Source organism: Pteronotus mesoamericanus, unplaced genomic scaffold (genome assembly GCF_021234165.1).
Source record: "Pteronotus mesoamericanus isolate MK-2021 breed Mesoamerican mustached bat unplaced genomic scaffold, CSHL_Meso_final contig_317, whole genome shotgun sequence".
Taxonomy (NCBI): Eukaryota; Metazoa; Chordata; class Mammalia; order Chiroptera; family Mormoopidae; genus Pteronotus; species Pteronotus mesoamericanus.
In genome coordinates, this window is record NW_026555133.1 from 615410 (window position 1) to 627962 (window position 12553).

General features: G+C 46.9%; 2 protein-coding genes across 10 annotated transcripts in view; one reads left to right on the top strand and one right to left on the bottom strand.

Moving 5' to 3' along the window:
• Positions 1 to 5701, bottom strand: part of CHD3 (chromodomain helicase DNA binding protein 3) — a 25362-nt gene extending 19661 nt beyond the window's left edge. For all 9 annotated transcript variants that reach the window (XM_054575703.1, XM_054575704.1, XM_054575705.1 and 6 more), the window contains exons 1-3: positions 5443 to 5701; positions 799 to 911; positions 147 to 317 (exon numbers count right to left, since the gene is read on the bottom strand). In XM_054575703.1, coding sequence (XP_054431678.1) covers positions 147 to 317; positions 799 to 911; positions 5443 to 5701 — 543 coding nt within the window. The remainder of the gene's footprint in view (positions 1 to 146; positions 318 to 798; positions 912 to 5442) is intronic.
• Positions 5210 to 12553, top strand: part of NAA38 (N-alpha-acetyltransferase 38, NatC auxiliary subunit) — a 24384-nt gene continuing 17040 nt past the window's right edge. The window contains exons 1-2 of the mRNA XM_054575712.1: positions 5210 to 5356; positions 7162 to 7255. Of these exons, the coding sequence (XP_054431687.1) occupies positions 7247 to 7255 (9 nt within the window). The 5' untranslated portion in view covers positions 5210 to 5356; positions 7162 to 7246. The remainder of the gene's footprint in view (positions 5357 to 7161; positions 7256 to 12553) is intronic.

Sequence of the window (12553 nt, forward strand, 5' to 3'; positions counted from 1 at the left end):
GCTTTATGTTCCATTCCCCAGCCCAATCCCCACCCTTCATCTATTACAGCTTCTCTACTTAGCAACCACCCCTCCCCTCGGGGCTCTCCCTTCTCATACCTGTCTTTAATACTGATTTCTCCCCCTTACTCCCTAATCCTACTCACCTTTTGTCCCCCATCTCCCTCTCCCTTTTTCCGCCGCTTTGTCTTTTTCTCCTTTTTTTCCCGGTGCTTCCGTCTCCGCTTCCGACCTGGTCCAGTTCCATATTCACTGCCTCCACTCTCTGATTTCTCTCTGTACTCATCTCGCTCAGAGCCAAATTCCTCTTCACTGTCCTAAAGAAGAGAAATAAAAATAACATTTCTTCAGCCCTACCATGTGCCAGGAACTGTTCTTAGCACATAACACATATTATCTCTTTTAATTTTGACAACAATCCTATGAGACAGTAACTAATCTATTTTTATTCACTTTTTTTTTTTTTGGCAGATGAGGAAACTGAGGCACAGATAGCTAAATAAATTGCCCAAGAAAGCAGAGTATTGCTGAGCTCCAAATTCATGCAATCTACCTCCAAAGCCTGTTCTTTCAACTGCTTCTCTCTGCTGCCAAAGCAAGTCACATAGAAAACTGGGCTCTTCCCTAGGTTGTAGTGAGTGATACATGAGATACAGGCCAGCAAGAGCGGGGAGAGAAAATCAGCCTTCCCTGAATTCAGGATCCTCCCCAACTGGTAATCAGGACCAGAAAACATTTAGGTCCCTGGGAATGGGTCTCCCGAGTGTTACTGCGGAGACAGGAGTCCTCAACACTTACAAGCTTCTTGCGTTTTCGGGGTTTTCCGGGTTTGTTCTCCTTCTGCTTCTTGGGTCCTCGTTTTCTCTTCTTCACACCCAATGCTGAAGGTAGCAGCCGAATGTCATCCTTATCTTTGGAACAAAGAGCACCAGAAAACCTAAGCTTCTAAATTCCCAGTCTATGCCACCCCTTAACCTCACCCTTCCTTACTTCCTCAGTTCCTACTTCCCACTCTCTAGGAACTCCAGCATTAACTCCTCCAAACCTTGACTCCCTTCACTAGATGCACACAGGGAGTCTTTCAAGTACAGTGGAATGCTCTGGTTCTGAATGAGAGGTCAGCGGTCAGAAGGAAAGAGCAGCCAAACCACTCCCTTCTCTCCCCTCCTACTAACAAGGGACCAGGCTCTAGGTCATGGGCTCTGACTGTGGCAGGTCCTTTCAGTCGCCGCCAGGGCTCCTCCTGCCTTCCCAAACCTCACTTAGCCAGCTGGCATCCTGCCCAGGAACTGGGGAAGCCATGCCCAGCTGCTGGCCTGGCCTGACCCCAACACTTGGAGTGGGGAGACACAAGTTGGCAGCTCCCTAAGCCAGATGCTGAGAAGGGAGAGCCAAAGGTGGACACCTGGGTTCTCACACTAACACCGTGGGGCTCTGACATCCTTTTTATGAAGAGGGAAGCCTCTGTATTTCTGCACATGATCATCCAGCCTCCTGTCACCCCAACACAGCCCTGGAGCAAAAGAAATTCTCAGCTGGTCATTTTCACTTCTGGCCCACAGGATCAGTGTCTGGCTCCATCATCACACTCTAACCCAACAGTAGGAAGTCTCCACAATTACCTAATTATCCTCCTCTCAAGCAGCCTGGAATCTGCCTTCAAATCTATTTCTATATCCCTGTGCCCTCTGAGAGCTCTGGGGCCCCATCCTCTGTCCCTTGGCCTCACCCTTGGTTTCCAAATTTAGTTCCAGACACTCTGACCATTCACATATAAACAGTATGGGAGACCCAGACAATGATATAGACACAGGCACATCTTGCATATGTATTCTCAAATGCACAAGCATACCCTCATACTGATGAGCACAAATCGAGGACAGCCTATACCTGCTTGCACTGGGCTAGGTCCCTAACTTTCTCTCCAAATGTCTTTCAGAGATTGGGACTGGTTCTTCCCTGTTCCCATTGCCCCATTTCCATGACTCCTGCCAGTCTGTGGAGACTCAGGAGACAGAGAGTTACTCCATACAGAAGACGACACTGATGACACAGAGACATGGAGCCCTGATTGGCATCCCTCCCACAGCAAGCACTGGACTAACCAGCCAGACCTGTCTAGCTCTGGCAGAGGTGGCTGTGAAGCAGGAGAAAGCCTGGGCTTGGCCCAGCCCCTTGCTCTAGGACACACAATCCTTCCTCCCATCGCAGCCAAGGGAAAATTAGCCACAATTAATGCCTGAGGCCTCAGTTTCCATTGCCTCAGAATCCCTTCAACGCTACTTCTCATAACTGCTGCATCCTGTGTCCTCTCCTGCAGGAAGACACTCTGGGATGCGGGGGGCGGCTGGGTGCCTGCAGAAAGCGAGCCCCTCCCCTCCATGGGGGGGGGGTGCAGAGTGAAAACACTAATAGGAAATAGGAAGTCAGTAAGACGCCATGCCCCAGCAGCCAGCTCTTCCTAACCCCAGCGGCTTAGATTATTATGGACATGGAAACCGGGCTGCCCTGAGAGTGGCAAGAACAGGCCAACTGGCTAAGGATCAGGGAAACCGCCTGGGTCACCACTAGCCGGGGGTGGGGCGCAAGCCCTGAGACCTCGCAGCCAGTTAAATCCACTCCCAACCCCAGCAGGAGGTTTCCGAACTTGGGAAGACGACGGTGGTGAGAAAGGCTAAGTAGAATGGCGAGGAAAGGAAAGGGAGGGCAATAAGGCAAATCTAAATCCCAACCTCTGTCTCACAGCCACTCAAAGCTGGCCTGGAGCCCAGACGCTCCCACAGGCCCAGCTCAGATCTCGGGAAGACGGCGCGGGAGGAGGGCGAGCCAGGAGCGAAAGGCGGAGCCTGGCGGCCAGAGAAAGCAGGAGGAGTCTCGCAACAAGCCTCGCCTCCCGCCCGCCCCTCTTCTTCTAATCTCACCATCAATCTCTCACACATATATTTATTTTTTTCTCAAATTCCCCTCCCTCCCCCACAACGAACCACCATAATAGGCCTGCTGCACATGCGTACTGCATGCAGGGGGTGGGTTTGTATCTTCAGACCTTTTGCAAAGAAACTACCAGAATTTTCCGCACCACCCACAATCATTCCCCACCCCCACCCCCAAGGAATCACATCTATATATTATGTTATATTATTTCTCTAGACTTGCCAGAAGGGGGAGGGAGAAGAAATGAGTTTTAGGCTTCCTGCTCCCTTCCCCCATCAATACGAGTGCTATTATTTTAAACGTTTAACAATGTAAGGAGACTGGAGAGGGGGGAAGGGATAAAATTGGTCTTGGGTAAGAATGTAAAACAAAATGGTGAGAATCAAAGCAGTCAGAATGAAAAACAATAGGGATCTGTAATACGCACAAATTCATATTCTATAAAAGGATGAGGGAGACAGCAGCCTGAGCAAATTTCCTTAGAGAAGGGTTATTTAGCCCACACTTAGGGAGACAAATAATGAACAGACTAAAAATATTTTCCCAAAGTTTTACCTCAGAAAGTCATCTAAGGGGGTGATCTGGGTCACTCATTTGACTTGGAGGGCTGAAAGGGAGATAAAATTGCCCTGGGAGACAGAGGGGATGGGTTTTCACTTCAAATAAAGAATTTTTAAAACATTTGACGTTTCCTCTGGTCTATTCAGAAAGCAAAGAGGGAAGGGGGGGGGGGTATTGACACAAAGACCCTTCTCAACCTCAGATTCCTTCCTGCTCCCCTCTCACATACCTAAATCTGGGATCAAAGACACCCAAATACCACATTCCAAGTTCGAAATGCAAATAGGTGACAGCTGCCAATCCCCTAACATAACCCGACATCCTTTCTTTCCCTCTTTTTAGCCCCTCAGGCTGTTTTCCTGGCACCCTCCCTCCCCACAATTCTTGATTCCTTTCCCCCCTGCAAATCAATGGGCTCACTGGCACAACTTCCTAAAAACTTTTCCCTTTTTCAGAAAAATCTGGTGGTGGTGGAGGGGGCTTTATCCTATTTCCATCAGACACCATCCTCCTGCCCTCCCAATAAAGCACCCTACACTCCCTCAAAGGACGGTTGCCAGATAAGCCACAGAGATCAATATGACAGTTTTGCAAAGAACATGATGTTAGACGTTTTGAAGTTGGGGCATTTGTGCTGCCTGGCACCCAAGAGGCTTGGGGATGTGGATATCCCCTTTCATTACCCAAGCAGAGGGTATGAACACCCTAAAGATGCTCGCCTATCCTAAAGAAGACTAGAAATGACTGCACTAGGAGGGTGGTCTGAGTGAGGCCATTGCTGGGCCCCTGGTGCGAGGCAGCGTTCTGTCGCCTCCACAACTGGAGGAACTGCTCAGAGAGTGCCGGCGACTTGGCATCCCCGGGGAGGAGTGTTGAGTGATGGTCAAGCTGCAGAACAGCTGGGTGGGCAGTTTACACCCCCCAAAGTGGTCAGGGTGTGGGTGGTTTCAGCGAGAGAGTTGACAGTGAATGGCAGCCACGTGAGAGTCACAGCTGGGCAGCTTGGCCACCCCAGACTGACAGGGTCATGGGGGGTGGAGGGGGGAGGCGCACTTGACACAAAAGAGCCCAAAGCAAAGGAGATAAAGGAGGTGGAACTGGGGGCATCTGGTTTCCCCAATTCTAGGTGCCTGCTCTCCCTATGACGAGCTGTGGGGAGCAGGGGTAGGAGCAAGTGATTCCAGGAAGTGGTCTGCGTGGAGTGTGGCCACTACCTGCCCCTGGTCCTCAGCCGCCCACAAACATTCACACGACCCCTCCCCCACTGCACGCCCCTGAGTTGGCGGGCACAGAAGTCCCCGCAGATGGGGGTCCGATGGACACCGCTCCCCCTGCCTTCCCGACTCCAGAGGGGAGATGGTTAGGGCCGCGGTCCGCTCCACATGCAGAGACCCCACTTTACCTCAGTTCAACCCCACCCGGGCCGGCGCCCGAGGGGTGCCCGCGCGGCCGCCCCTCCCCCACGCGCCCCTCCCCCACGCCGCCGTCCGGCCGCCAGGGTCTCCGCGGTCCCTCGTTCGGCCAAGGAGGGGGCCCTGGCTTCGCCTTGGCCGTTTCCTGCCTACCCCCTCCCCGCCGAGGGTAAAAAAAAAAATATCTCCTCCTCCTCCTCCCCCGAAAGCCGCGACCGAGTGGCCCGGTCCGCGCGCGCAGCTCGCGCCCAGCGCTCTCCAGCCGGGGCGACGGCGGCGGCGGCGGCGGCGGCGGCGGAGGAGGGGTGCGGCGGGGGAGGGGAGGAGGCCCGGCCCCGCGGCCGCCGCCGCCGCTGCCCGCCGGGACCGCTCGGACCGCCCGAACCGCCGCGGGCGACGGGCCCGAGACGGCGTTACGCATCCCGGATTCGCCTCGGTTCGGCCGCGCGGTGGGTGCCTCGCCCCCGCCCGGCCTCGCGCGCCGGCGGCTCCCATTCGGGCTGGGGTGGGGGGGTGAGTCGGGGCGGCCGCTTACCTGGAGGTGGGGGCGGCGGCGGCGGCGGGGGCGGCGGCGGCGGCGGGAAGAGGTGGCAGTCGGGGGGGCTGTGGCGGTCGCGGCCCCGGTCGTGGCCTGGCCCGCGCCCGAGTATTCCCTCGTCGTCGTCCTCATAGTCATCGTCGGCCGCCTCCACCTCCTCCTCCTCCTCGTCGCCCTCTTCTTCCTCCTCTTCTTCCTCCTCCGACACCACCATCTCCTCCTCCTCCTCCTCCTCGTCCCTCAGAGGGGAAGCCATCCTGTGGCTCTGGCCCCCCCCCCCACCCCCCCCCCACCCACCGCCCGCCCGCCTCCCCCACCGCTACCACCACCTCCTCCTCCTCCTCCTCCTTCTTCTCGGCGGCGGCGTCCTCCTCCTCCTCCTCTCAACCTCCCCCAGCCCCCCAAACCCCCGGGCCACCCCCCTCCAAAACCCCCACCCTCGGGGCCGCCGTCTGAGGAGGGGGGCCAAACCACCTCCAAAATTTTTCTTGGAAAAAATTGAGGAGAGACTTTTTTTTTTCCCTTCTCTCCTTTCAAGAGAACAAGAAAGGGGGATTAAAAAATATATATATATATAAAAGTTTTCGACTTCTCTCTACCCCCCTCTCCGTTACTTTAAATATATTTAAATTCTGAGGGGGGCGCTCAGAAATATTTCTCAGAGCTGAGGCACTAAGATGGCCGCCTTGAAATTATTTTTAAAACAACCCCCCCTCCAGCACCGCCACCCCCTCCATGAAGAAAGGGAGAGGGGGGAAAATCCCCTTTTAAAACAAAATGGCTGGCTTAATATTTCATTTTTCACCCCCACCCCATTCTCCTCCCTGTTACACCCCCATCTCCAAACCTCTACCCAGAAACCCACAAATTTCTCCCTTTTTTCATAACTGATTAGTGCACAGATTATTAATAGAGATATTTTCCTTGTGTACTGAGTGTGTGTGTGTGTGTGTGTGTGTGCGTGCGCGCGCGCGCGCGCGGGTGGGGGGGCATGAAGGATTTCTGCATAAAACAAAAATGGCTGCTGTGACTAACTCCCCCTTATAAAAAATATTTGAGGGGGGGCATTAATCAGTACTCATGCTCAGTCTGACATCAGCATAAATTGTTAAAGGTTAACTAGTTAGATACTAGTCCAACTACATTTAATTTTTTTCTTTTCTTTACTAGTCTCTTCCTCACCACCTCCCTTCTCTAAAGAAAAGCGCTTTTTTTTTTTCTGAATACTTCAGAAGGGAGTGGTTTGATGTGAAGGGTTTTTTTCCCCTTCAGGCATTGAAAAGGAAAAAGATGAAATATATGTTTATATATAACTCTGTTTCTACATACCTCATTGGAATCAAAACGCATTAATTGTATACGTATCTTTTAAGTGAGAAGTGATACTGAATTTTTTTTCTTTCTTTAAAAAAGTGGTAGAAATCCTAGTGACTTTTGGGGGAAGAGATATGAATAGATACAATGATTGAGTTTTTTCAAAGGAGTCCATGTTTGATTCTCCCCTTTGCCCAGCCTTTTCAGTGATTAATAATTGTTGTGTATTTTATCTTCACTCTTTTCTCCTTTACCTTACCTTTCCCTTCCCCAGTTGTTGAATATAAAATTCATCTGACTTGGAAAGTTAATTTAGGAGTGAATAAAACAGATTTTTAGAATAAAGGGGAAAGAGTCAAGTCTGAAGATTGTGAAATGATTTTCTCTTTTCTCCTATTTCAGTGTATTTCCCTTCCTCCATGATCTCCAGTGTAAAGTGGAAGAAACTGAGGTACCATGAAAGAGAAAAGTAACTGGAACTGAGAAAATGAAAGAGGTAGGGGATTGTACTCACATTTTCATCTGATTCTCACCCTTGATTTCCAATTGTACCCCGTGTTTACCTTCAAAGTGGTACCAGGAATCTCATGGGAGATTGAAAAGGAGTCCAAAAGTAGCTTTCTCCTCCAGAGACTTGATCAGAGAAGTAGTAAAATAAAATTTGCCATTTGTCCAATACTAGCAAAGAAAGGAGGGTGAATAGCTTATCTCAGTTCTACCCTTTTTTGTTCTTCTCACCCTTTTGTTATTCCAGTTCCCTCATGTTCTTTTGATCTCATTTTGCTCTTTTCCTTGCTTCCCATCCTAGATCTGTGGAATCATTTCTTTCCTGGGTTATTTCCCTACTTCTTAAGTATAACTGCCAGCCACCTAGCAAACCTGCAGTGTTCAGGAGCACCTTAAGAGGGTGGGGTAGGTCATCAGCAACCAGAAAGTATTAGTGACAAGGAACACTACGCAGATTTTTGCTTAGGAGGCTACAGTGTTCTTTATTGATGTGCCACCTATCCCCTGCCCCGACACACACACACGCACATGCACACACTTTATTGTGCATCGATTTCCATCTTTTCTTTAACCTGGCCTTTGGAATTCTCTTGCCTGTGCTCCCATATTCCTGTATGAGTCTTAACTTCTCTCCCTCTTCCATTTGATTATATTCTGTCCTCCTCAGTGTCTCTTCCTAATCCATCTGGGTATTCCCTTCTTTTCTGTATATGGGCTTCTTTATTTTTCACTGAGACTTTGTTTTTCGTTCATCCCTTTGACTCTCAGGCTCTTTCACCTCTAAGTAACTGTCCATGTCTTGTCTTCTGTTTACTTCTGTCTTCCAGGGTCTGACTGCATGTGCCTCTTCTTCATGTGTGCCTGACTCCCCCCCCCCCCCCCCACTTTCTGGCCTCTCTGTGTGTGTCTAGGAAGACTGTCCCATGTGCCTGTTGACAACCCTACACATGTGCACCACAGTCTCTCTGCCTCTGTGCCCTCTCCCTCTATGCTGAGTGCCTCTGCCTGCCTGCCACATGTGCCATGAGCTGCAGGTGTAGGTGGCTAAAGGTGGCTGTGTGCACTCCTGTACAAACATTCATCATTCTTGCAAGTGTGCTTTGCATATGGATCTGTTAATTTGCCTGATTCCTCCTCCTGTCCATCTCCTCCTCTGCCTGCCTGCTTCTCCTGTTCCCTTCTCTCCCTACTGACTTCTTGATTTTTCTTCTTCTACCCTTGTTTCCGCCTGTCTCTCTACCTGCTTACTCCTATTATGGTGTCTGTCTGCCTGCCTGCCGGTCTGCTCCTCCCTGACTGGCTGCCAGCCTCTTTCTCTCCCTGGTTGTCTGTCTGCTGCTCTGGCTGTTTGCCCACCACTCTCTCTCCAGCCATCTGTCTCCCCGCCTGCCTGTCTCTATCACTTTTTTAGCCTCGGTTTGTCTACCTTCCAGACCTTGCATGGTTCCCTGTCTTGGTTTTTCTCTTCTCTTACCCTTCTCCTTGTTTCTCCTCTTATTAATGCTAGTTAAGTTCATGATTTCTCCTTGTCGCTTTATGTCTGTCTTCTTGCCTGTCTACCCTACTTGCTTGCTGCTATTCCATGTTTAATGGTTGTATCTCTTTAGTGTTTTTGCTTACCAGTTTTTTCTCCCTTCACTTCCTCTGTCTCAACATCCCATCAACAGTGATGGACTCTCTACCCCAAACTTCTCAGTTAACGCCTTGCCCCAAGGTCTTATCTGCCTTCCTGCCATGTCCCTTACTTTTTCTTCTCTCACTGCTCACCTCCATTTCACTTGTCTCTTTTTCTTTTTGTCTTTCTGTTTCCTCAGTCTGTCTGCCTCAGTCTTTTTGCCATTTTCCCAGTCTTTCATCTTCCTGCCTTTGTGCTGTCTGCCCGGCTGGTTCTGCTGTCCATGTATCAGCCTGATTTTATTTTTCTTACTTTTTAATCAACTTTTAAATAGATAGTACAGACACATGGTACAAAATGTTTTAAGTACTAAAAGTGTCCTGTGAAGAGTAAGCCTCTATTGCTGTTTTTCTCCCCTAGCCCTTAGCTCTTTTCCTCAGAGTTGCTTACTACTTCACATTTCTTGGATATTGTTCCAGAAAAGAATCTACATATTTATGTGTACCTGCTTTTTTGCTGCACTCCTTCCTACTTCTCTCTTTGTACTGCTGAATGCTTCTTCCACTGTTAAGTCTGTCAGTAACTCTTCTACTTCACTGTGTTTACCATCTCTTCTGTCTTTTTGATTGACTGATTGCTCGTCACGTGCTTTTCCTACCAGTACCTGAGAAGCGCTTAGGAAGGGCTTTCTCCTAACCTCCTACTCTGCATAATAAATTGTCTTGATGAGAGGCCACCTCTGCTTGTCTCTTCATCACTGAAGTATGTATTAATTGAGAAAAGCAGTTGTGGTACTGAAAAATATCTTGCAAACATAGGTACAGTTTAGTAAGTACAGATAGTTTGGAAGCTGAGCGTACATGCACATAGAGTAGATACGGGCCTGCTTGGCCTTTCCCACATCTATGTGAATTTTTTAAAGGCATATGAATTTAGATCCTTTTAGGTTCAGCAGCACGCTTTGGTTGTTGACCTATGCCTGTCCAAGAAGTTTGTCTTCCTCCTAGTCTAAAAAACTCTGCTTCTTACTAATACTTGTCTCCTTTTCCATCCCTCCTTTGCCATCTTGGAGGTGTTATAACTTGTTGGGAGAAACAAAGATGTACCCTCTATCTAAGTCTCTCCAGAAGGGTAATGATAATACTTTTATACACAATGCTCTGTTCTTTCGTTTCTGCTTTTTTACTGCCTGTATTCCTGAATTTAATGATTTTAGTCTCCATCTCTGTGTCTCTCCTGACTTTCCCTCTCTCACTTCTCTTTTCTTGGTTTTGTCTTTCCTCTTAACTATGTCTTGGGCTCCATTCTAGCCTCTCCTTCTGATTGGCCACCTTCCTTATCTTCTATCTGATTGGCCTTTAGCCCTCCATCACCCCATCTGTCTGCTGGATTCTCCTTGCCTGCAATAATATATGTCATGGCACTTTATAAATCATAAAGCACGGGGTAATATAAAACATTATCACTTTGTTCTTCTTTCTTTCATTGTTTTATTCCTTTCTCTGCCCCCCCTCTTTTCTGTTTGTATGTTTCTATTCCTCTCGGTGATCTTGCCTGCCTCTCTGTCAGTCAGCTCCTTTCTTTTCTTGCCAACCTGTCTGTTTTTCTGCCATCCTTCTCTATCTTCTTCATTCTTGTGTCTCTGTTTCCAGGTTCCTCTATATTTCTTTTACCTACCTATTCTGTCTGTCCTCAGGCCTTTTATCTATTCCTGTGTGTCTTCCTTTCTCTAGCTGGTTATCTCCCTTCCCTGTCAGTTTCAATGTGGGTACCACTCTGTGTCTTTTGCTTTTTTCCTGTACCTCAAAAAAATTAAATAGTTAAAATTCCATATGACTGACTGGTACAGGAAAATTTTTTTTGTTTTTGATGAAAAGACCATTAAGGTGAGAACAAGGAACTGAAGCATGCAGCTATCATGTGTAAACCAAAAATTAAGTGCCACCCCCCCCCCCAAAGGAAAAACACTGTAAGGGACTTGAAAGCCAATAATAATATAATTGTTTATATAAAGCAAAAGCAAGAAACCTTCTCAGAGCAATAGTTTCTAACCTTTTTTGGATCATAGAAAGTTATAAACTCTTCCCCCAGAAAGCCAGTAAATACAGTCATACTTTGGTATTTTTCGGCCTCAGAACTGGTCAAACCCTGTACTCATTGCATTTTGACAAGAAACAAATGTTTTAGCAGTCAGCACATGCTTGGGTGCTCGTTGCACTTGCTAGAACTTGTGTGGGTCACGATGCCACCCACAAAAGAAAATGCTTCATCACTCAGCACTTGTTCAATACTGGTCAGTTTCAGCACTCATCCCAAGTTCGAGAACATATAAACGACAAGTACCAGAGTACCACTATATACAAAATAATCACGTTTTCATGCTGTCATGAATGCCCTGAAGTCTGTGGACCCCAGGGTAAAACCGTGATGTAGGGAACGAATGAGAATGATCAACAGAGCACAGACATGAACTCGTGCAACAAAACAGATCAAAGAACTGAAAAAGCACTCCGCAATCTACAATTTTCTACCCAGGGAGATGTTAAAGAGATTCCTAGTTGTCTTTTTTAAATATATAGGTTAGTGATAATAATGAAAGGCATTTAAATGCTAAGGATATTATGGAATTAGAGATGGAAGGTCATCTAAGTCAGTGATTCCCAAAATGGCTAAGTAAGGTTGTCACCTGTCCTTTTGTGGTAAGATCTGTTCTTTGTTCTGAGATTACGCATTTCTTATACATATTTTTTATACAGAGTTAAATATGTAATATACCACATTTATTTATAACAAATATATATGTCAGTATGCATACATGCTTATATATTTAACAATGTATTATATATGTTAAAAATGTGCTTTTTAAAAATGAGGTAGATCTGTATGGAAGGATGCCCATGATAGATTTTTACAGACAGAAAAAGAAAGCAAATGATTTTTTATACTTCTGTACAGTTTAAACAGAACATACATGTACTTTTATAGTTATAAAACATTTTAAATATATTTTTACTAAATAATGGTGATGGATATAAGTTTGGGTTTTGTTCTTTTTAAAATTTATTTATTTATTTATTTATTTATTTATTTATTTATTGCTTTTAGAGAGAGAACGGGAGGGAGAGAGGAACATCAGTTTGATGTTCCACTTATTTACGAATTCATTGGTTGATTCTTGTATATGCCCTGACAGCCATTGGGCAGCAACCTTGGCATATAGAGACACACGCCAGCCAACTGAGCCACCTGGTCAGGGCAGGCTTTGTTGTTCGTGATGTTCTTAGCACAGGAAAAGGTCAGCAACTCCATGTTGATCACTAACTTTATTTTTTTTAATGTTTTACTGGTCATTGAAATATAAAAGTCTGGGGTCTACTGCTTAAACTCACAACTTCTTGATTTCGTGGAGAGAGAAACTTTAATTATTCATATATGTATGATTTGTGATATTTACATATCTGCTATATACTATTATACACATACTCTTTTTCTTTAAGTCAGTTCACTTTAACTTAGATGAATGTCCTTTAAAGACTATATTTTATTATACTAAGAAATAATATCCATAAATCCTTGATTTGATAGGGCAATTATATTTTTTGTAAATTGTTTTAAAATACAAATAATTATAAAAATAAAAGCATTTTGTGTGCCACCAATGGTTTAGGAACA